The following is a 20,432-nucleotide window of genomic DNA, read 5'->3' on the forward strand; positions in this document are numbered from 1 at the left end:
GTAATGTATATAGGTTGTTAATAGATAATCATAATAGTCAAGTTTGTAGTCATGTTAGTTAAGATTTTCTAGATGTACATAGATATATTTTAGATAGGCATTCTTCATATTTCTCAAAGATTATAGAATATGGCATTTTAAAGTTTTAATAACTTAGGGTTTTTCATGACAATGAGACATATGTGCTCCTGGAAACACCAATCTACTTCAAATGGAAGATGGGCATTGAAGAGGCTCCTTATGGAGTTTGATAGCCATTTGGGCAAGAAACTGCTTTTGTCTGGACTGATGCATAAACTGGACACAGAGAACCCTCAGAGAGAGGACTGCTGAACTTGCCTAAAGGTGAGATGACCTTTTGAGGTTCCTGATTCATGAAGGAGTCTGCGAGACATTCTGCAGGACACAGCAGATAGTGACTGAACTGACTTTGAAATTTCCTGCTTCATGGAAATGTCTCTGGATACTATGGGCCTGTAGGCCAAAGATGGATGCCCCAACGGTACAGAGAAATTTTGGGTGATTGTCCAGGCAGCGAGATGTCTCTGTTATTTCTAGAGTTTGGAAGTTGCTTATTTCTTGTTTGCTTAGGTAATATTGTATCCTTCTTGAGTCTTTGATGGAGTTGAAGAATAGATAGATAGTTATAGTTTTCCTTAGTTATGATAAAGATAAAATAGTTGTAAATATTGTAATTTTTACTTGATAACTGTTTTGTTATATGTATTTTTGCTATGTTAAAATTTAAGCCTTCATATTTTTTTTTGTTTAAACAGAAAAAGGGGAAATGATGGAGGAAGGTCATTGGTTAATTAATAAAGAAACTGCTTGGCCTCAAAAGTTAAAACATAGGTGGGTGGAGTAAACAAAACAGAATACTGGGAGGAAGAGGAAATGAGCTCAGACTCGATAGCTCCCCTCTCCCGGCCAGACGTGATGAAGCTCTGACCCAGGATGGATGTAGGCTAGAATCTTCCCGGTAAGCGCACCTTGGGGTGCTACATACATTATTAGAAATGGGCTAGTCCAGGTGTGAGAGTTAGCCGAGAAGAGGCTAGATATAATGGGCCAAGCAGTGTTTAAAAGAATACAGTGTGTGTGTTGTTATTTTGGGGCATAAGCTAGCCAGGCAGCTGGGAGCAGGGCGGCAGGAACTCAATGAAAGCTCCCCACAACAGACAGGTAAGGTCAGAGAATGACTACCACTGACATTATCTGTAGGGTAAGCCAGCCCCTTAGGGGACGGGCTTGCCACGGGCAAATGTTTACTTATAAATCGGGCGCACGGGAGTCCGCGTGCCCCTTCTGCTTCCTGTACTCCACGGGAAACTTGGTCCTGTAAGTCTATTTCTTCATTATAGCTGTATATATTATTTACAATCTGCCTGCATTCATTTACGCCGCTACAGTCATCCTTTATGAATTCATCTATTTTATGTGTATTGTTGCTTTGTCTGTGTGTCAGTGCACATCATCTGTGCTTACTGCCCAGAGAAGCCAGAAAAGGGCACTGAATCACCTGGAACTGTAGTGATAGGTTGTTGTGAGCCAAGTGTGGTTGATAAGAATTGCATCTGCATCCTCTGGAAGAACAGTCAGTGTGCTTAACCACGAAGCCATTTCTCCAGCCTTTGATATTACTTTTAAAAGCATTCTACTGTAATATTAAAAGATTTTTTTAAAAAAAGAAATTCCCTAAAACATGACTAGGGTTCTTTTTCCTCCTTTTACTGTGACCCAGTGTAGGGCCAACTTGCATTTCAAAAAGGTGAGTAAAGGCAGAAAATTCCCTGCTGGGTTCTTGTGCACCCAGCCATGAGGAAGCTGTCACCACAGCTACTTCTATAACATTACTCTTCCAACTCATGACAGTTGGTTATTTCTCATATTTGAGATTCACGACTAGTGTAGGGTTAAGACAGCCCCTTTAGGGGGCGGGGTTTGCCTCTGGTGAATGCCTACAGATAAATGGGTGCGCGGGAGGCAGCTCCGCCCTTTCCTTCCTACCTCCTGTGCCATGCGGGAACTTCGGTTCTGTAAGTTTATCATTAAAGTGGTAAATATTCTTTAATATCTGCATTGCATTTATTTACGCCGATACAGACTAGTTGATGTCAAAAGTTATTTTGGAAATGTTATCTACGGGGACCAGTTAAATTACATGTAGGCAGTAGAATCATAGGGAAAACACCTATTTGTTGCTGACAAAAGAACTATATTGGGGCTAGGGAAACGGTTCAGTGGTGAAGAATATTAGCATCCAGAGGAACTTGTCTCCACCCCTTAAGGATATGAAGGAGTCCATCTAACCTTGTGTCAACACTGTGTGCAGGCAGGCAGCATCCTTTCTCTCTAAAAGGTGAGACTCTGTCTACTTCTCTTTCTCCTTCCTCTTCCCCCCTCTGCATCCCTCTCTTTCTCTCTCTATCTCTCTTTTGCTCTCCCTTTCTTTCTTCCCTCCCCCATTCCCTTTATCTCAATAAAAGTCCTCACTTAAGTTCTGTCTGCATGGCATATTTGTCTCTCGCCCATCGTGAGGCCCCTGGCTCTCACCCGCCAAGGTCCCTCTCACACAGAATATATATTTGGTGAATATTTGAATATTTGGTGCCGCCAGACATGATAGGCTCTCCTGGAAGTTCCTCCTGAGGACCAGCAGTTTGAGAACTGCCAGAACCCTGTACTTTTAAACCCAATCATTTTTCCAACTAGGGATTGCTGGAATTCTATATCCAACAGCAGGAGAATTGGCAGTAACAGTGGGATTCTTCCCTCCCCGACCATGTTTCTATGACTGAGGATTCGTCTTGGCCATGATTTCTTGTCTTCTGGGTTTGTTCAAAAGACCCAGTACTGGGCACTCATAGTCTCCGACTTGGAGCCCTGATTTTGTGCTCTGTGGACCATGAAATCAGCCTGTACCTTTCAGATCAGATCCTCCCTTAGACCCTGGGACCCTGGAGATTACAAGCTTAGGATCTTCTCTACCTCACTCATGGAAACTACACCTCAGTCAGATATCAAACCATATAGCGGCTTATTGGCAGTCTACACTAATCCACCAGTGATCCATAGTAGGAGGCACAGCCTCTGTTCCTTTTCCCTTTTCTCTTTGCTTGTTTGTCTGCTTCTTGTTCCCGATATACGATCTAGCCACGCTAAAACTCTGTCTTCTGCCCGTTGCAGTAGCCTCCTCCCCTCTCCCACCATAGCTAAGCCTGTCTCAGGGTGGGATCCTCTCTCTGCCTGGAAACACTCTGTCTCATTAGGCATCTCTTGCTCTTCTGTTTGTCCTGTCTCTGCCGCTGCCACTGCAACTTTCAGCCTGGGATGGTGAGTTCCTCTTTCCCGTCTGGCTGCACTACTACTCTGTTTCTCTTCTCTGTGCTCCAGTTCATGATGTGCCTTCTGCTTCCACCTGCACGGCAAATGCTCAGCCACCCTACCCACAGTGGGCTGTCCTGAGACCAACAGCATCTCCTCGGGAATACCTTTTGTTTCCTGTCTGTTTCATATGTATTGAAGAATGCGCAAATGATGTGGTCACATGAATGTGATTCTGAATGCCTGCATTCCTTATGTGTGTCTTATGAAGTGCATATGGTTTTAAATCTATAAGGTAGCTTACAACACATGGGCTCGTGCCATCTTGGCTGGGATAGGTAAGATGACCTAACTGCCATCTTTGCTAAGGGTGACCATGTGACCTTTTTGTTCAAGGTTAAAAGAGATACTTCACCACCATCTTGATGAAGGGCAAGAAGGACAGGTGAGGTGACCCAGTCATCATCTTTACTAAGGTTGCTCTTTGTCTCGTCTCACCTTTTACTCAAGTTTTCATCTCTACTTCCTCTTATACTGACTCTGTTGAGTGTGGTATATTTGTGCAGTGGTGTGTTTTGTGGCAGGGCCCACCAGAGCAACCATCTCGCGCAGGAACCCAACCTACCCACGTCACCTGCAGTGAATCAGCTTCTTTTCTTGGCTCCAACGCCCTGCATATGTCTGTCTACTCTCTCTTTCTTTACATGCCCTGTCCTTTTATTACAACATGCAAGTCAGAGACATAGAAGCCAGCTTCCAATTGCTCAGTATTCTTGTGACTTTTGATTTAAGTTTGTGTGACTATAAGCTAGCTTTAACTCTGTATGTGTGTGTATGCAACTTAAATTCAACTGAGTGTACATGTACTCGTGTTTATTGTTAAAAATGCTGTAAACAGTTCTAATGATTTTTCTTCATTGTACCTCTTTCTAGAATAAGAAAACAAGTCTAGAATATTTTAAATCAGTATGCACTTTTAGAAATGATAAAATTTTATGGCTAGATCTGTTACAACATACTGTATATGTGATTCAACTCTGTTTAAAAATGTATTTTATATTCTGATAAAAATTTAAGTTTAGAAAGATCTATTTCAGATTAACAAAAGCTAACTTAGAGATTTACACTACCCAGCCCTTCCTGTAAGCTGTTCTTCACTGTTGTCAATTTTTAATGTTAAGTTTTTATTGAAAAAGGAAATTTTTCTTTACCCTTTGTCCTTCTCAAGCATAAATCTGACCTGCTAAGATAAAAACCAGTTACAGTGAAGATGGAGGACTTTGGGTAAAACATTTTTCCGCAACGGCTCAGCTTGGATTCAGTTCTCCAGGCAGATCCTGTGCTAGTGTCATTGTAATCATTACTCAGATACACCCAACAGACAGCCCTCAGATGCTCAGAGATCTGGAGAGAACGGCATTTAAAATGTTTATTTAAAAAAGGCCTTTTGTAATAGAGAAACGGGTCAGCTCCTGGCATCACCCCTTATTTCTCCAAAAAAAAAAGATGGATGGGAACAGGAGAACGTCCAACTAGAACTTGCTTCACAAGTGGCAGCACTAGCCACTGATCAAAACTGCTCTTCACCTCAGCTGCTGTCGAAACCCTCTTCAGACTGTGGACAATGGAACACTGGAATCGACTACCTCATATTACTAGACAATAGGTAGACTGATCTTCCTACAAATTCCTAAACCACGGGATCTTCTGAAGACTGGCAGGTCTAGACCTAATAGCAGAAGAGTGATGTTGCCCTTAGTAACCATGGAGGATCCTGGGGAGTGACTGTCTAGGGAGCCAATAAAGTAAGTCTCTGCCATCTTTAATCATTATAATCCTTCTCAAGTTCTTTGCTGCAGTTTGACAACTGGTAGCTTTGCCAGCTTAACAGCAGGAACCAAGGCTGCAACTGCTCTCTCAGTTCTCTATGTAAAATTCAGCACACCGGCCTCACCGCATCTCTCTGTCTGCCTCTCCTTTTCTTTCTATCCCTATCTCTCTTTCCCTTTCTCTCTTCCATCCTCAATTCCCTTTATCTCAATAAAACTTAAGCTCTGCCTGCATGGCATATCTGTCTCTTGCCTGCCATGAAGCCTCTGGCTGTCACCTGCCAAGATCCCTCTCACCCAGAATCATTACAAAGGGCACTGCTGTTCCTGCAGAAGACCCAGGTTCAGTCCTCAGAACCCACATGGGGCTCACATCCATGACTCCAGATCTGATGTCCACTTCTGGTCTCCATGGCCACCAGGCACACTCAGTGCACAGACACATGCAGTCCAACACTCATAGTCAGAAAGTAAAAGTAAATCTTAAAGAAAAACTGTGCTGTGGAAAGGAAGATCAACCATGATAGAGGACCAGTGGCACTGTACCCTAACAATCACAATTTCCACAGCATTTCATTTCCATTATCTTTTTTATCATAACAATATGGTGAGAGAAGTGTTATTCTCATTTCAAAGTAGAAGAGGTTTAGTATTAGGGAGCCTGATGCAGACGACAGAAAAACTTGACTTGAGGTTGAGCTGTGGTTTCAAAGTCTCCCCCCAGAAGTCATATATCGAAAACCTGGTCCTTGACAAGGTGTTATGTGAGGTGGCACTAGATCATGGAGGGTGCTGCCTTTGGGAGGGATTAAGATAGTTCTCATGGGATTCCAGCCACTGTCTGGCTTCCTGTCTTATGGTGGGATCTCTACCACCTTCATGTCATACCCCTGCCATAATACCATCTGCCCTCAGTCTCTCTCCAAAGGCCCTTATATGAGGCTGCCTGATCTTGGCCTTTTAGCCTCTAAATCTGTTTGTTAAATAGAGCAGCCTGAGTTGAACATTTCAGTAGAGCAAAGAACACTGGACTAATACACCAAGAGAGCTGAGGTTAGAGTGTATTCAAATTCCAATACAAATCCTCTGTGTTTATTTTTTTTAAACTTAGCTTAAAGTCTGACAGAGGTTACAGCTAATGGACCCACAAAGGTTGATGCTGACTTTCTCAGACACACACATTTCCTACCCAGGTGTGTTAGGGCTTACTCTGGTATGAGATGCTAAACAGGCATCTTATTACCCTTTTTCACAGGGGGCAGGGGAGGTAGCCTGATAGGCCAGGGACGTATGACATTTAAACTCTCAAGACTGCAGTCTAGGGTGCAGCTCAGTGAGAGAGCCTTTGCCTCACAGGCACAAGGCCCTGGATTTAATCCTAATAGTACAAGAAAATGAAAAAGAAAAAAAAACAGCAATGCCCTTATTGCTGCCCCTCCCTTGGGTTTGGTGCAGAAAAGAATGAACACAACAGGTCTGAGACTCTCCAAAGAAACACCACCATGCGGAGTCGGACTTTGGCTATAGTCTGCAAATGTGACTTTGGAGAGAGCTTCTGTCAATGCCAAAATCACAGAGTAACTCTCCATGCCGAGACCATTTATACACAGCTCACTTCCCACAGGAGACCCATTTTCCTCTTGAGTATCTGGATTAGGTGTGCGCTATGCAGATAGGTACCTGCATAACTCCATGCTGTTAGAAGCCCTGATTTGGGGCTTGGGCAGCCCCTTGGAAGAAAGCCTTTCACACTTTCATTGCTGGGGTAGTTGATTGCACCCTGTGTGTTCCCACTAGGAGAGCAATGTTAAGTATTTTTGGCTCCTCTGGACTTGGCCTCTCACGCCCTCTTCTCATTTGTAACTTGACCTCAAATCCTCACTTCAGTAATGGGTGTGACGTTGCCAATATCCTGAGTCCCGCAACCTGACTCTGGGATGAGACACCCCAACACAGGTGCCCATCTCATACATGGTGCCATTGTCCAGGTGAAGAGCACAGAAAATCTGAAACTCACCTTTCTTAAATTTCTCCACATACAGAGTCCCCTCAGCAGTACCACAGGTCACCGGAAGCTCAGGACGGTTAAAATCCACATTGCTTTGTCTAGGATCTGTCAGTCCTGCAGGGACATATTTTGCTTTATTCTAGAACTATGCACGCCCTTCCCTCTATCCACTTTGGTATCTTGTTTCTGCAACTAATTCCCAGGAATTACTTATACTTGAAGGTATTTCTTTATGAATGATTAGATTCTTACAGATAACAACCTGCTCTGCTCCTATCCTCTGAACTGCATAGTGGCTGAAGCCTCGTGTGTCAGAATCCCAGCTCTCAAACAGGTTGGTTGGTCACAGCAGCCACTGTACAGTGACTTATCTACAAATATTTTGAATAGATCGTTCTCATTATGCAATGGCTTTGGAGTTCTGCAGGTGGGAATGATAACTCTCAAATTTTGTTCTGCTGTTGGAGGCATCTCTGGTAGAGGGGGATGGGAGGGGCACCCAATGAGGTGATGTAATCACTCTCCTTTCATCTGATTTGCTGTCTTTCTCCTCTCCTGAGCTTGCCTGAGGCCTCAGGCAGTGGCTCTAGAAGATTCTGCAATTCTAGAGGAGCCCTGCATACCACACTAAGGGTGCTTGTGTTAGACACATAAAGCCATAAGGTTGTTTAAATTTAAACAATATGGTTTTGATATGGCTACCTGATATGTCAGCTAAAACATGGCTGACAGTGTACATGGCGGGAAGTGTGGGAACAATGAGGTAGCACATTGAGTAAGCTGACACCAGATATCTGGAGACCCCAAAGTAAATAGTGATGTCATGTTTTAGATAATCAGTTCTGGTAGAGAGTTGCTTTTGCGTGGCTTTGAGACCACCTTTACCAGCTTGCCTGCCTGTATGTGTCTATCTGCAGGCTTGTGTGTCTACCTTCACTCACCCTGCCTGTCTATGCCCCAGTGCATGCCTGGTGCCTGCTGGTGATGCCTGTGTCTGGCACCCTGTGTGTATGTCTCATTTGTGTGGGATCCAATTTCATTGAACCAGATATTGAAGGCCTTAAAATGAGCTTCCGTATTAGTGGCTCCCGCTTTTCCAGCCAGTTAAAGTTTCCATCAAAGACACTGTGGGGCTGGGATGGGGTGGGAGGAGCACCCCACAGCTGCTTCAGAGCAGTCTCTCAAAACAACATTGGCCCTGGCAGGGCTCTCAGGTTAACTCACCTGAAACTGGATGCCACATTTTCTTTTTTAAAATGTGCATTGGCATTTTACCTACATGTACATCTGTGCATGGGTGTCAGATATTGGGGTTACAGTCAGTAATGAATTGCCATGTGGCTGCTGGGAATTAAACCCAGGTTGCCTGGAAGAGCAGTTAGTGCTTTTAAATGCTGAGCCATCTCTTCAGCCCCTCCTAGTCTCATCTTTACAGATAAATAGAGTTAAGAAATGACAAATGACAGGCTAAAGGCACACAGGAGTTGAGGAATTAGAACACAGGTCTTGTTTACCATCAAGGTCTGTGTGTTTCAATGGCTTTCTACACTGGCAAGGAAAAGTTATGCTAAATATCATGTGGGTCACATACTTTATCTCTTACCTCAAATATGTTCAGTACATGAAGACACATGCAGCCCTGGATCCCTCCCAAATTAACTAAGTAGTAGGAGGAATGAGAGTTACCAGCAATCTGTCTGGTTCTGTTGATACTGACCAACGCTGCTGATGATCTTATGACTTCGTACTGATTTCCACAGCCAATCAAGAAAGCCAGCTTGTCACTCACCGCACAGAGTACACAGTAAGAGCTTAGCTACTTCGTCAACGTTTGTTGTGGCACTATTGACAAGCTGTGGACCCCACCCTAGGTGTCCACCAGCAGAGGAATCAGTAAAGAAACTGATTTATGTACACAGTGGAATTTCTCTCAGCCATGAAAAGAAAATCAAAATTATTGCCATTTGCAGGAAAATGGATACAACTGGAGATCATCATGGTAGGCACACTTAGTGAGGCTCAGAAAGACAAAGGCGTGTTTGCTCTCATCTGTGGCTCTTGAGTATTTGCAGAGAGACACAAAACTATATGTACAGATGATAAGAAAGTAGGAGCAAATTTGTCTGGGAGACAAAGGGGGATTAACAGGAATCGGGAGTGGAGGGCCATGGGCCCTGGTGGAATTTGCTCAAAGAATGCTTATTTACTTGCATGGAAATTGTCTATGAGACCCAGTATAATATAGTATAAAATGAAAAAGAATTATTTAATTCCAGGCATGGTTGCATATGCCTTTAATCCCAGTACCTGGAAAGCAGAGGTAGTTGGATCTCTATGAGTTCAAGATAAGACTGGTTTACACAGCATTTTCCAGGCCAGCCAGGACTGCATAGTGAGTGAGATCCTGCCTCATAAACATTTTAAAACATTATTATTCATTGAAAGTTGTTAAATCACGTTTTTCTTTACCTTGTTTTCTGCGTCTTTGTGAAGAACTGTTGATATGTCTCCCTGTGTAAGCTGAGAAAACATCACACAAGTCTCTTATTGGTAACATCACATTGCAAGTAACACTTTACAGAAACACTGTTTAAAGCTAACTTTTCTGAATCCTGTTTAGTACTTTCTGAAAAATAAAATCCAGACCAGAAGTCAGGAGCATTTCCGGTAAAGGCCTGGACAGTAAACATCCAAGGTCTTGTGGTCGCTGGTTTGCTTTGTGATTCCTTAGCTTTTCATTCATATGAAGAAGCATCCATAGACTACATGTAAATAAAAGGAAATTTTCTAATAAAACTTTATTAATAAATAACTGACAAGTCAGATTTTTCCTCTTGGCTATAGGTTGCTGACTTCTGATCTAGATTTAATTATAAAGGTGGCAATCATCAGGTTTATGTGTTGACTAGATGTGACACACACACGAAAAGAACAAGTCACTTTATGAGTGTGATTAAGACAATAATGGCCAAATCAGTTTGAATGGTAAAGTTGGGGATTTAGAGGTCTGTTTGTTCCTTCTCAGTCTGTGCCCACAGCTGGCATCACAAGGAGATTTTTTAGGAAGTGCAGACCCTGAAATAAAACCTCCTCCATATATGCAGTCATAAGTACTCCTTCCTTTGAGCAGGGCACGTCTAGATTGGGTTGCAAAGGAATCTTGCCTTAGTGAGATGTAAGGAATTCTTGAGATAAATAATACTACGTTTTCTGGGTCTTGGTCATAATAGTTACAAAGATACTTAAAAAACCCCATGTTAGTCAATCTAACATGCTACTTAACTTACAGATGAGTTCAGCTGAGACATAAGGGAAGAGATGACTGACTCAGGTGTTGGGGACCAAGAAGCCCCCTGACCTAAAGTACTGGCCAATCTTCCTCATCCTCTCTGCAAAAACAGCTTGCTGCCAGAACAGCTTGCTGCACAAACAGCTATGACACAGTTCTCAGAACGGCCTAACCACAAGGTGTTCCAAAACACGGCCTAATCACTAGATGTTTCTAGAGATATATTGCTTCCTCCCTGGCCTAGGGCGCGATAGTTTCTGCTCCCCTCTAACCCTACCCCTCCCTATCAAAACCACTCTATAAGAATAAACCCCTGCCTGCAATAAACGGAACCTAGACGCATCTTAGACTGACTCTGTCATTCTTTATACGCGCTTGGTTCCCTTTCTCTTTCCCCCCATTCCTACCCAGGTGATCCCGAACTCGAGGCCCACGAATGACGTGGCCTGCTGGACGGGTCACTCAGGTCCATGCAGTGACCTCATGGAGTTGATCCTGAGGAGGGGCAGCTGTACCATTTGTCACTCACAGGTGTTCATTCTGTTTTGCTTGACAACTAATTCTGCCATCAAAAGTTCAGCAGAGGTTGTAGTGACCTTGTCTAATCATAGATGCATTAAGTCACTTGTTAGTGGGGCTGTCTTCTTTTGTTTCTTTCCCCAATGTACTTTGGGAACTGACTAAATAGGGTATGTTTTTCAACAGTTACCATGGCTACAATGAGCAGTTAGAGAAGTAGATTTGTTATTGGAAGTATATAATTTAAAAAATGAAAATTCAGTATTGAAAATATTTTGTTTTTAACCTTTTTTCCAGATTGTGGGCACTGGCATTTTGATGTTCCGAATTACATATTTTCCAATGTTGTTTCTCTTTTTCCCTGAGAAAATAGTAAACAAAAACAAAATCAGATACTTCTGAAAGGTTGCAATTTAAAAGCAGAATAAAAATGATAAAAATGTAATACTTTGAAAAACTGAGATTGCCAATTTAAAAGACATTCAGTTTGTTTTACTAAAGGTATAGTAAATAATAATATCATTTAACATCAAATGATTTCATTTGTAACATGAAGGTAAGAAAATTCCATTTGTGCTTACTTATTTTTTTTTGACCATGCTTTCCCGAGGTAGAGTTGTTCTCAGCATACGTGGTATCTACAAAGCAAAGGTGGCGTTCAGAGAACTTTAAACTCTGATAAAAGTCACAAGCAGTACAACAGTTTGTATCATAGCTTGGGAAGCCTGGTGTGTGTGTGTGTGTGTGTGTGTGTGTGTGTGTGTGTACATACTACAGTATTTATGTCACTGGGTTTAAAAGTACTATTATTTTGCTATTTTTTCCTCCCACATCAGCAATATATAAGTATGTAAATTTAGTTGATAGGATTCAGCCTGTTAAACATGAGTTCATGGTCACTTCCTGCTTCCTACACTTTCTAAAATTAAAAAGGGGTTCCCAGGATAGCTGGATATATACCAGCCATAACACTGAGAATGAAATGTGTCTAGCCACAGTGGCCTTGCTGACATCCTGAGGGCCAAGGCTGGGCGTCCTAATCTTCTACACATGACCCACATCTTAGGTATTCCCGAGATTCCTCCCTGGTACTCAATTCAGAGGAGGAGCTACTGTGTATTCCCGCAGGAAAAAGGAAAAGTCCTGAACAGTTCTAGTCTTCGGAACCAATCCAGCAAGAGATTCTTGACTGGAAAAAAGGGCTGGGAAAATAGCTCAGTCGGTAAAGTGTTTGCCACTAAGCATAAGGACCTGAGTTCAGATCCCCAGTACTGTGTAAAAACCTGGTGCAGCAGTGAGCAGCTACGATCTCAGAGCTGAGGAGACATAGACAGGAAGGTGTCTGAAGCCCACTCACCAGCCACCCTCACTGTATCAGTGAGTTCCAGGTTCAAAGTGATACCTTTGTCTCAAAATGAGGCAGAGAGATAGAAGAAGATATTTAACAATCAACTCCTGGCATCTACACATATGCACAAATAGAAACCTATATGAGGGTGTAAGAAGGCTCAATCCTGCCAAATTGAAGGGTAACTGGGGAGGGATAGTTCTGCCAGCCTGTGAGGGAGAGGACGGGTAGGTTTGGGTAACCCTGCAGCCTGTGTGAGAAGGGTAGGACAGACCTGCAGTTTATTTGGGAGGCAGAGAGACAATGCTGTCAGCAGGCCAACCTTGCCTTTATCTGAGCTGTTGGTCAAACTTGCTCCAGAAACTGTCCCCAACGCTGGAGCTGGGGCTGGGGCCAACTTTGCCCTGGTGGCCATTCTCTTCTATAATTGTTTCTTAGACCTCATGCCCTTTCTGAGGTTATATGTGCACCATCTGCTTCCCTTTCTGTTTACTATGGAGTCTTGGCCCTAGAAATGTGGAATGAAGTGACCTCTCCACCCAGGATCAACTTCATCCTCTTTACTTGGGTGAAAAGCTTGTACTGTTGACTGTTTTTGAGACCTGTGTGCCATTGCCAATGGCTCCAACTCACTTGAACCAAAAGCATCACGTGAGTGATCTACCATCCAGGCTAATTCTCTTTGGCTTAAAAGGGTGTCTAGTTTTAGTTACAGAGAGAAGTATTTGCTACATCTAGAATTTTAAATTGTTCTTACGTCTTGTCCTTCTTTGTCTTTTCCTGGTGTTTGAGCTCTTAGTATCAGACGTATCTGGAAAGAAAAAGGAAAAGAAAACCAACAATGTAGAACCAAAATGCCCACAGGAATTCCTTGACATCTTAAGTAGTCAGTATTGAGTATATCTGCTTAAATGGACAGTATTTGGACTACAAAGATGCTCTCATGATCTTTCCTGTTTCTTTCCTTCCAAAAAGGATAGAGACCCACAGCCATTCAATCCTCACTGCAAATCATCCCACAAATTCAATACTTGGGGGCTGAGGGGTCTGGCCATGTGTAAGAAGAAGAGCACTGTCGCTCAACTATGGTCTCATTAAACCCCAATTCATAATGATTTTGAATGAATAAGTGAGGACATGGCTGCTCCTAGGTATGGTTGAGGAGGAGATTTATTGTAAATGTGAGGGAGATGTTCTGGAATAATCTTTTCTGTACACAGCGAAGATGTGTCTTTGCCAAGGCACCTTCTGACGGGTTTAATAAAGCAGTTGACTGGCTGGTAGCTAGGCAGAGGTATAGGCAGGACAGCCAGACAGAGCATGGTGGGAGGAAAGAAGGGTGGAGTCTCAAAAGTCAGGGAGAAAGAGAAGGAAGCAAGATGAATGTGCTGTGTGTAAAGAAGGTACAGCCACATGGCAAAGGGTGGATAAGAATTACAGGCTAGTTTAAAATGTAAGAATTAGCTGGTAACCAGCTTGAGCTATCACCTGAGCATTTATAAATAATAGTAAGTTTCTGAATGTTTATTTGCTGAGACACAGAGAAACTCTGTTGCTGAGACACAGGGGTCACTCCTGAGAAATGATACCTGAAGAATATTACCTGAGGTTGATCTCTCAGCTACACATACACACGTGAGACACAAAGACACAGATACACTCACATACACATATACACACACAGAGAGAGACAGAAGAGAGAGAGAGACAGAGAGAGACAGAGAAACAGATAGATAGACAGAGAAAGACAGAGGCAGAAAGAGTGTGTTATGCTCAGCTCCTCACTGTAGAAATGTGGCTAGCTGACAATATCAATTGGGGAACCAAGAAAGAAGAAAAGTCTAGAAAGGGGAAACTAGGTAAAATTTGCAAAGCTCTGAAATTCCAGTACAAGAATGTCCCTACCCTTGGAGCTCATGATTTTACCTCAGGTTTACTATTTTATCTTATGAGCTAACCCTGAAGGTGAGGGGATTCTCATACCACACTTTTCTTTTACTTGTTCCTTTTGGGGTCTCCTGTGACGTTTGTATCTTTTCAACATGTTTTGACAGCATTGCCTTTCTCTTGGGGGTAATTATGGGAGTGTTAAATAAAGATGGTGGGTCTTCTATTTCTCTGATGACCACTGGGAACAGGGCCAGGCAACTCTTCCACCCAAAAATCTGTACTAAAAAATTGAACTTCTTCTAAATATTAGAAAGTCTTTTAATATATGAATAAAATCACTAACTTCTTTGTATTCACCCAATATAGCAGTTAGCCTGCCTGATCAATTAAGTTAAAGCAGGAATTACCTAAAATCAAAACCAAACTTGTATTGTACTTTGAAGAATAGGGCCAAGAAGAGTGAATCTCTTGTTGAACTCTTAAAGAGTCCTCATTTTCTCTTACCTCTTCTCCTATGTGTGTTTATGGATGTAGGAGGATTTCTGGAATTTACAGGCTCTGTAAGATAAAAAAGAGAAAAACTATTATGTTATGGGAAATTATTTTAAGATGTGTAACAGTTGTTTGTGCTGTGGAGCATTTGTTTAATGATGCAAAGATGTGTTGCATTCTTTTATGTCGTATTTGTTAACTCTGCGAAGCTGTGTTACTCTGCCTGCCTAAAACACTTGAGAGCGAGGCAGGAGAAAGGAAAGGTGGGGCTGGCAGGCAGAGAGAATAAACAGAAGGGGAAATCTGGGAAGAGTAAGGAGAAAGAGCAAGAAAAAGAAGAGAGGAAGATGCTAGTGGACAGTTGCTCCCCAGCCCCCCAGCCAACCATGCAGTAAGTGTGAAAGTAGGACTACAGAAGTAAGAAAAAGACAAATGTCCACAGGCCAAAGGTAGACAGGTTAATTTAAGAAAAGCTGGCATGGCCCCAAGCGGCAGAGACCAGGCATGCAGGCCCTGGCAGATGCTGGATAGTCCAAGAATGAAACAGTGAAGCCCACACTGAGAGCAGATCGCCCCACTACAACTAAATCAAGTAGGTTTTGGGGGGCTTGGCCTGCAGAGTGGTAGATCTTTTATTGGCGAGGTCCACGGGCAAACGGAGAGCCTGGTCCTGCCCCTGAAGACCCTCCTGAGTGGGGAAAGTGTTCTGGGCCCACGGTGGGACACAGGAAATGGAGCAGGGGCATTCCCCGACCTCCTTGACACCCCCCCCGTTAGTCTGCGAGGGCTGGTACCCTCTGCTGGGGCTGCCCCTCCTCTGCTGTGACCTCTCTCCCCCGACCCATCCCAGCTTGCACCCAGGGCCTCCTTCACTCCCCCTCCCTTTCGTGGGGCCGCGGGATCACCCAGTTTACCCTGTTTGGGCGCTGGGTCCGGAGCTCGGGGCAGAGGGCAGCGGGAGTTTCTCTGTTTTGGTGGCTGGCCTGCAGAGGGGTTGGCCTTTTGTTGGCAAGGTCCCTGGTGAATGGGGAGCCTGATCCTGGTCCTGAAGACCCTTCTGAGTGGTGAGAGGGATCTTGGCCCGCAGCGGGATCCAGGAAATGGAGCGAGGGCATTTTGTAAGCAGAGCCACTGGCCAGCAGGGAAACCTGAGCCTGTTTTAAAAGACCCATTAGATAGCATTGATAGGAAGAGATGGGCAGTCACCAAGGCAAGAACTCACCCAACAATCTGAAAAACAACATGAAAACACCAGAACCCAATGATCTTACAACAGAAAGACTTGAACACCCTAAAACAGAAGAAGAGGAAAAAATTGACTTTATGAAAGCAATAGAGTCCCTTAAACAACATGTAACAAAATGTCCTTATAGAAACGGATGAGAAGTATAACAAAAAGTTTGAAGAAATGAGTAAATACATAAATGATACCCTGGGAAACAAGAAAAATGATCAAACAGGTAATAGAAACAGTTCAAGAATTGAAAACTGAAATGGAAGAAAGGAAGAAAACACAAACTGAGGACCAGCTGGATATGGAAAATCCTGGTCAATGAGCAGCGACTACAGAAACAAGCATAATCAATAGAATACAAGAGATAGAAGAAAGAATCTCAGATGCTGAACACCATAGAGAAAATAAACAAACTGATCAAAGAAAACAGCAAAGCTAACAAATTCTCATCACAAAACATTCAGGAAATATGGGACACAATAAAAAGACCAAACCTAAGAATAATAGGGATAGAAGAAGGAGAAGAGTCACAGCTCAAAGGCCCAGAAAATATTTAAAAAAATTATGGAAGAAAACTTTCCCAACATAAAAAAGATATTCCTTTGAATATTCAAGAAGCATACAGAACACCAAACAGACTGGATCAAAGAAAAACATCCCCTCGCCATATAACAATCAAAATACAAAATATACAGATTAAAGAAAGAATATTAAGAGCTGCAAAGGAAAAAGGCCAAGTAACTTATAAAGGTAAACAGATCAGACTTACACCTGACTTCTCTATGGAAACCATGAAAGCCAGAAGGTCCTGGATAGAGGTACTGCAGAAACTAAGAGACCATGGATGCAAACCCAAACTACTATACCCAGCCAAGCTATTGTTCACTATCAATGGAGAAAACAAGACATTCCAGGACAAAAACAAATTTAAAAAATATGTAGCCACAAATCCAGCACTACAAAAAGTAATAGAAGGAAAATCACAACCCAAGGAATAAAACATAGCCAACACTGCCTACAATAACTCAGGCATCTAGCGACCCTTCACCAGCACAACTCAAAGAAGGGAGACACACAAACTCTACCAAAAACAATAAGAATAACTGGAGTAAACAATCACTGGTCATTAATATCACTTAATATTAATGGACTCAATTCACCTATAAAAAGGCACAGGCTAAGAGATTGGATACGAAAACAGGACCCAACATTCTGCTGTTTGCAAGAAACACACCTCAACCACAAAAACAGGCACCTACTCAGAGTAAAGGGTTGGAAAAAGGTGTTTCAAGCAAATGGTCCTAAGAAAAAAGCAGGTGTGGCCATTCTAATTTCTAACAAATCTGACTTCAAACTAAAATCAATCAGAAGAGATCAAGATGGACACTTTATACTCATAACAAGAACAATTCATCAGGATGAAGTCTCAATCCTGAATATCTATGCCCCTAATATAAAAGCACCCACTTATGTAAAAGAAACATTACTAAAACTCAAGGCAAACATCAAACCACACACACTAGTAGTAGGAAACTTCAACACACCTCTCTCACCAATAGACAGGTCAATCAGCCAGAAACCTAACAGAGAATGAAGAGAATTCTTGGAGGTAATGAAGCAAATGGACTTAACTGACATCTATAGAACACGCCACCGAAACAGGAAAGAATATATCTTCTTCTCTGCAGCTCATGGAACCTTCTCAAAAATTGACCACGTACTTGGAAACAAAGGAAACCTCCACAGAGACAAAAAATATCAGTGTCCACCTGCATCTTATCAGATCACCACGAATTAAAGTTAGAAGGCAACAACAATGCTACCCCCAGAAAGCTGACAAACTCATGGAAACTGAACAACTACTGAACCTCACCTGGGTCAAGGAAGAAATTAAGAAAGGAATTAAAGTCTTCCTTGAATTTAATGAAAATAAAGAGACAACATACTCAACCCTATGGGACACTATGAAAGCAGTGCTAAGAGGAAAGTTCAAAGCACTAAGTGCCCACTTAAAGAAAATGGAGAAAGCATACATTAGGGACTTAACAGCACACCAGAAAGCTCTAGAAAAAAATAGAAGCAGTAGTGCCCAGGAGGAGTAGAAGACTGGAAATAATCAAACTGAGGGCAGAAATCAACAAAATAGAAACACAGAAAACAGTCCAAAAATCAATGAAACAAAAAGTTGGTTCTTGGAGAAAATCAACAAGATCGACAAACCCCTATGTGAACTAATTAAACGACAGAGATAGAACACGCAAATAAATAAGATCAGAAATGAAAAGGGGGACATAACTACAGAAACAGAGGAAATTCAGAGAATCATTAGATCTTACTACAAAAGCCTATATGCCACAAAATTGGAAAATGTTAAAGAAATGGACACTTTTTTAGATAAGTACCATATACCAAAGTTAGACCAGGACCAGGTGAACAATCTAAATAGACCTGTTAGTCGCGAAAAATTAGAAACTGTTATCAAAAATCTCCCTTCCAAAAAAGCCCAGGACCAGATGGTTTCCATGCAGAATTTTACCAGAACTTCCAAGAAGAACTAATACCTATACTCCTAAATGTATCTCACGATATAGAAACAGAAGAGTCATTGCCAAATTCCTTTTATGGAGCTACAGTTACCCTGATACCAAACCACACAAAGACCCAACCAAGAAAGAGAATTACAGCCTATCTCAGTCATGAATATCGACGCAAAATTTCTCAGTAAAATACTGGCGAACCGAATCCAAGAACACATAAGAAAAATTATCATTATGATCAAGTAGGCTTCATCCCAGAGATGCAGGGCTGGTTCAACATATACAAATCTATCATTGTAATCCACCATATAAAAAAACTAAAAGAAAAAAATCATATGATCATTTCATTAGATGCTGAAAAATCATTCAACAAAATTCAACACCCCTTTATGATAAAGGTCTTGGAGAGATTAGGGATACAAGAGTCATACCTAAATATAATAAAAGCTATTTACAGCAAGCCGACAGCTAACATTAAATTAAACGGAGAAAAACTCAAAGCCATCCCACTAAAATCAGGAACACGACAAGGATGTCCACTCTCTCCATACCTCTTCAATATAGTTCTTGAAGTTCTAACAATAGCAATAAGACAACATAAGGGGATCAAGGGAATTCGTATTGGAAAAGAAGAAGTTAAGCTCTCGTTATTTCCAGATGATATGATAGTATACATAAGTGACCCCAAAAACTCTACCAAAGAACTCCTACAGCTGATAAACACCTTTGGTAATGTGGCAGGATACAAGATCAACTCCAAAAAATCAGTTGCCTTCCAATACACTAAGGCTAAGGAAGCAGAGAGGGAAATCAGAGAAGCATCACCTTTCATGATAGCCACAAATAGCATAAAATATCTTGGAGTAACTCTGACCAAGGAAGTGAAAGATCTATTTGACAAGAACTTTAAGTCTTTGAAGAAAGAAATTGAAGAGGACACCAGAAAATGGAAGGATCTCCCTTGCTCTTGGATGGAGAGGATCAACATAGTAAAAATGGCAATTCTCCCAAAAGCAATCTATAGATTCAATGCAATTCCCACCAAAATCCCATCAAAATTCTTCAGAGATCTGCAGAAGACAATAATCAACTTTATATGGAAAAACAAAAACCAAGGATAGCCTAAACAATCTTATACAATAAAGAAACCTCTGGAGGCATTACCATCCCTGACTTCAAACTCTATTACAGAGTTACAGTATTGACAACAGCTTCGTATTGGCATCAAAACAGAGATGTCGACCAATGAAATCGAATAGAAGACCCTGACTTTACCCTACAAACCTATGAACACCTGATTTTCAATAAAGGAGCTAAAAGTATACAATGGAAAAAAGAGAGCATCTTTAACAAATTGTGCTGGCAAAACTGGATGTCAATCTGTAGAAGGATGAAAATAGATCCATATCTATCACCATGCACAAAAATCAAGTCCAAATGGATTAAAGACCTCAATATCAGTCCAAACACACTGAACCTGAGAGAAAAGAAAGTGGGAAGTACTCTATAATACATGGGCACAGGAGACCACTTCCTATGTATAACCCCAGTAGCACAGTCACTAAGGGCATCATTGAATAAATGGGACCTCCTGAGACTGATAAGCTTCTGTATAGCAAAGGACACTGTCACTAAGACACAAAGGCAACCCACTTACTGGGAGAAGATCTATACCAACCCCATAACAGACAAAGGTCTGATCTCCAAAATATATAAAGAACTCAAGAAACTAGACCATAAAAGGCTAATCAACCCAATTATAAAATAGGGCACTGAGCTGAACAGAGAATTCTCAACAGAAGAAGTTCAAATGGCCAAAAGACACCTAAGGTCATGCTCAACTTCCTTAGCGATCAGGGAAATGCAAACAAGACAACTTTAAGATACCATCTTACACCTGTCAGAATGGCTAAAATCAAAAACACCAATGATAGCCTTTGCTGGAGAGGTTGTGGAGAAAGG

At 41.9% G+C, this 20,432-nt stretch overlaps 1 protein-coding gene across 1 annotated transcript in view; it reads right to left on the reverse strand.

Annotated features, from left to right (window-relative positions):
• The window catches only part of LOC121447140 (nuclear body protein SP140-like protein), a 93,515-nt gene that overhangs the window by 29,254 nt on the left and 43,829 nt on the right, over positions 1-20,432 (reverse strand). The window contains exons 9-15 of the mRNA XM_041650221.1: positions 15,614-15,853; positions 14,712-14,765; positions 13,075-13,128; positions 11,551-11,607; positions 11,256-11,330; positions 9,631-9,681; positions 7,171-7,275 (exon numbers count right to left, since the gene is read on the reverse strand). Of these exons, the coding sequence (XP_041506155.1) occupies positions 7,171-7,275; positions 9,631-9,681; positions 11,256-11,330; positions 11,551-11,607; positions 13,075-13,128; positions 14,712-14,765; positions 15,614-15,853 (636 nt within the window). The remainder of the gene's footprint in view (positions 1-7,170; positions 7,276-9,630; positions 9,682-11,255; positions 11,331-11,550; positions 11,608-13,074; positions 13,129-14,711; positions 14,766-15,613; positions 15,854-20,432) is intronic.

This window comes from Microtus oregoni, unplaced genomic scaffold, assembly GCF_018167655.1.
Source record: "Microtus oregoni isolate MIOR12 unplaced genomic scaffold, Mior012 000004F_ref0000308, whole genome shotgun sequence".
Lineage (NCBI taxonomy): Eukaryota > Metazoa > Chordata > Mammalia > Rodentia > Cricetidae > Microtus > Microtus oregoni.